Raw genomic sequence first — 4,451 nt, forward strand, 5'->3', positions numbered from 1 at the left:
TAAATAATAATAAAAGAAAAAAATAAATGCCCCCATTCCACCATGTTCATGTGCAAATGCAAACATGCACATCAGTCCCACACGCATATGTAAACGGTGTTCGCACCACACATGTGAGGTATTGCTGCAAACATCAGAGTAAGAGCAATATTCATAGTGCCAGACTTCCTGTGTAACTCTAAAGGCTTTTAAAGTGTCACCTGTGAATATTTTTAGGTACCATGGTTTGGGACTGTTCAACATGCCTACGCAATTTTAAAGCGTGACATGTGCGGTATCTAATTTCACAGAGTAATATCACTTATAGCTTACCAAACAGTTGGGTATTATATTGTGTTTTTGCACATTATAATTAATAAAGTGTTGACATGTGAAAAACCGCTGTGTAAATATGATTTGACATAAAAATATGCAACACCCACCCTTTTATTCTCTAGGGCCTCTGCTTAAAAAAATATATAATTTTTGGGGGTTCTAAGTAGTTTTTTAGCAAAAAATGCTGATTTTTAAACATTGATGAGGAATGTCAGAATTGGCCCGGATTAGAAATAGTTAAGTAGAATTTGCAGCTTTTATATCACTTTAAAGAGGAACTTCAGTCCCCTTAATCGTGATTCTGTAACCCTTCCACAGGCAGCATTTTTGAATGCCCAGCATGTGCACAGTTGCACCAGAATGCTCTGCCTGGCTTTAGGTCCTGGCAGAGCTCTTTAGCACATCTCTGTATACGTCATTCTTGTCTAGATTGGAGAGGAGGAAATGAAGCCCTAGAAAAAAAAAACAGTTAAAAATAAAAGCCCAATTGTGGGAGTGGAAGGGGCTGGAATAGAGAGGTCCACTTTAAATAGTTTGTTTGGGCCATAGAGGGCCAAACAATTTCCATTACAGAACAATGTGGCCGCTGTTTGTGCTGTAATATACTGTACTAACAATAGCTACTCACAGTAAACAGTGCTGTGTTCCCCTACCAATACAGGCAACTACAAAGCACGTGCAAGACTTCCTCTGATTGGCCAAAGTGAAGAGGCAGGTGGATGATGTCACGATTTCCACCTTGGCCAGAGAGGGCTTGTATTTATTGATATTCATAAATAAAAATACAAGTCTTCTCCTGAATATTATTTATTTTTTTATTTCAGGTACTTATATAGTGCCATAAATTTACGCAGCGCTTTACATATATATATTGTACATTCTCATCAGTCCCTAACCCTCAAGGGGTGTACAATCTAAGGGGTGTACAATCTGAATAGCAGAGAGACACTCAGCTCCTGAGAGACACTCAGCCCAACTCTCTTTAATTTTCTTTAATTTAACTCCCTTTAATTCCGGCAACAAATGAAAAGTTATAGAATATCAGTTCCCTACCTGACTGATAGGAATATATATATATATATATATATATATATATATATATTCCTAACAATTAAATGAAAATTGGAAACAAAGACTGAGATGTAAAAACTAATTACAGTCCTACTTCTGACAAAATCATTAAAACAAAATGATGTAGGATTCAGTTTATATGTAAATATCCGAAGTTCATTGCAATCTATTTGACGAATAGGCTGCAATGCATTCGATACAATGATTGTAAAATGATACATTATACTCACATATAAATATATTTTCCTTTTTAAACATTTAACCTGATGAACACCAGCAAAATAGTTATCTTATGCCATAACATATAGAATAAATGTTACCCACAGCAGATCTGGAAAATAGCAACACAAATCAAAAAGTGTTGCTAAACATATTTACAAGGCAGCAGCTAGATAGGTTGCTAAAGGGTTATATCTGCTATGTTTATAAGCCTGAGGAAATAGTGTGGACAATTCACTACAGAAGATAAGAAGGGGAAAGGTCTGAACAGATCCCAACAGTGATAAGAAACATCACTTTGCCAGGAGCATCTGTTAAAGGCCAAAGTTCTTGACCAAAGTCATGACTACAAGTGAAGGTTTTATATCCCTTAAGACCCAGTGCAACCACTTGCTTTCCTGCAATAAATAAATGCGACCAACCATAGATACACAGCAGGAATAAAAAAGAATATAAAAAGGGCTAGAAAAAGTAATTTGATTCTTAATAGCAGCCATTATTCTGTGAGAGAATAAAAGAGGAAACTGAAGCAAGGTTCAAGCCACATATTATGTGGTGTAATTATATCGTTATAGTCTTTTTAGCTTCTGGGGTTTTATGAAAAAGATTAACTGGGAATCATCTGAATCGTTATATTAAATGTTATGAACAAAGGAGGGGATTAAACTACTGAGTCTTTTTAAACAATGTGAGCTGATTACTGTTTCTTCTCAAAAAGATCATCAAATTCTGCTATAGTCCCGTACAACAAAGCTAACATGTACCCCAGATTTGAAAAGGTTAACCAACATTTTCTTTTTCAGCTATACACCATTGATCAAATCAGAAACCTCTGTATAGGAATGGTGCTTGCGTACTATCCTATGCATCATTAAAAAAGGCATAAACGAAAGAACACATTCATAGCTTGAAACACATTTTATTGCAACAGATAATTAAAAAATAGTACATCTGTGAGAATTGAAAAGTGCATATAATAAGAACTATCAAGAAATCACAACCCAAGCAAATAATTTACAATTTTCAACTAAAAGTTTTATTAAACAACTCCAAATTAACATCTTTTATTCACCATAACTGTGTGTGGTATTTACAGTCTTCGGCTTGTGTGATCAAGGCTTTGTCTAGGGTTGAAGGAGTAGGAAAATAATGGGCCAGAGGGTAGGGGAGCTGTTAAAGGCTAACAAGATGTGAATGTTTTCCAGAAGAAGTTCTTGCAGCCAGCTTTGCGTTCTCTGGGGGCCAGAGCTGGACTAGAGTTCGCGGACCGTTCTAGGTCTAATCTAATGTCGTCTTGTTCAACACCTCTGGGCAGGTCGTCGGATTCCAAAGCATCATTGTCTGTCTGAGATGGCTCTGATAGTAATTCTGCCAGGAAGTACTTGGCCAACTCCTGCAAAAAGGGTGGAAAAGATTTGTTAGATTAAGAATTATATAACAACTAAGCATACCATTCAAAATAATAGTAAAAACGTTTTGCTGTCCTTTTAAGTCAGGTGAACATAAAACACCTTGCACTAAGTAGCATTTGGCATATTTAAGAAAGCATGTAATGGATGTAACCACAAAGGCAAATTACAGCTCAAATATTGACCTATGTTGAACATAAATTAAATCTGTTAACTCTAGTGTGAGAGTGATGTGCAATCATTAAAATAGGTTAAATATTAGATTGTCATCTGTGCTATTTCAGGTGTCTGAAGTTCTGAAACTGCTGTGTTCTCTTCATTAAATGCTGCTCTTACAGCAGGCCTGAACTTCATTATGTGCCGCAGCATGTGTTGGCAAATATACATATTACAGCAATAAAGATTTTTTTTTCCGGTAAAGAAGTTAAGAAACACCCTGTTAAATTTTAAGAGTGGTCTCAGCATTTACCAAAACATCAAAGTGAATTTTGGATCTTGTGCATTTTGACACAGTGAAGGAATTCAGCTGTGGGATCTCAGCTCAAAAATCATACACAGGGGATTGTTGTATGAAAACCAAATCAAGGGGAAAACAAACTTGTTGCCCATATCAGGAAAACTTACATTGTATTTAATAAAAAGATGAAATGCTGTTGTTATAAGCAACTGCTCCAGGTGTATGATCTCTAGATTTCAGAAATGACCCCACAGCCTCTGTAAATTCAGCACAAATTTGCAGTAAATTCAGCACATTGGATAGCTCATAACTGATCCTAGCAGTTCAAGTACACCAAAGCTGTACATTAATCAATAGTTTAGCATTGCTAATACCACAAATGCTAATCAGATTTAGGTAAATAATGTGAAACAAGTGTTTGTTGAACTCTTTATAGCTAAATTGCAAGCTTTGTGTCCTTGTCTGAATTTCTTGCCTGATGTCATAAAGAAAAGCACTTTTTAATCCTCTACAGGAGGTCTATTCATAAATGTTTTCACAGAAATTTCTCACAACTTTCACCCAGGATCACACTTTTTCCCAATAGAATAAAATTGGACAAAAATGTGAATCTGTTAAAAGTTAACATTTATAAATATAACTCAAAGTGTAGAGGGGTGCTACAAATTTACAAATCTGCAAGTAAAAACTTCCCTATCCCTGGTAGTAATTCAGCTGCATGCACAGACAGATTCATTTAGGAGGCTACGTACCTGTTTTCCTGCTGCTGCCAGAGATTTCTGCAGGAACTGGCGTAGTCTCGGATCTGTAGGTGCAGCTGAGATTGAGCTCATAGCCAGAGCTAGTGAGAGTAGGGTCAGGACACACCGCATTCGACAGGACTGCATCTCTCTAATAAGATCTCCCAGTTAATTGAAGAGACAGTGCTATCAGAGCTAAGGAAACTGTTGTGACTGTTTCTTTTGCTTCTGCTCCTGGGA

The 4,451-nt window shown here is 36.5% G+C and overlaps 1 protein-coding gene across 1 annotated transcript; it reads right to left on the minus strand.

Moving 5' to 3' along the window:
* Positions 1–2,508: 2,508 nt before the first annotated feature.
* On the minus strand, positions 2,509–4,451 carry LOC149460111 (somatostatin-1-like). Its single transcript, XM_089680134.1, has 2 exons — positions 4,224–4,451; positions 2,509–2,998 (listed from the first exon to the last, which is right to left on the minus strand). Exons 1-2 carry the CDS (start codon positions 4,356–4,358, stop codon positions 2,786–2,788), a joined length of 348 nt encoding a protein of 115 aa, XP_089536260.1. The 5' UTR covers positions 4,359–4,451; the 3' UTR covers positions 2,509–2,785.

This window comes from Staurois parvus, unplaced genomic scaffold (genome assembly GCF_062004578.1).
Source record: "Staurois parvus isolate SC_StPar_1 unplaced genomic scaffold, SC_StPar_1.0 ptg000235l, whole genome shotgun sequence".
NCBI lineage: Eukaryota > Metazoa > Chordata > Amphibia > Anura > Ranidae > Staurois > Staurois parvus.

Coding starts and splice junctions, on each gene's coding strand:
- LOC149460111 (XM_089680134.1), bottom strand. CDS start 4,358: ATGCAGTCCTGTCGAATGCGGTGTGTCCTGACCCTACTCTCACTAGCT. Junction 2,999..4,223: donor TGGCAGCAGCAGGAAAACAG/GTACGTAGCCTC, acceptor CCCTTTTTGCAG/GAGTTGGCCAAGTACTTCCT.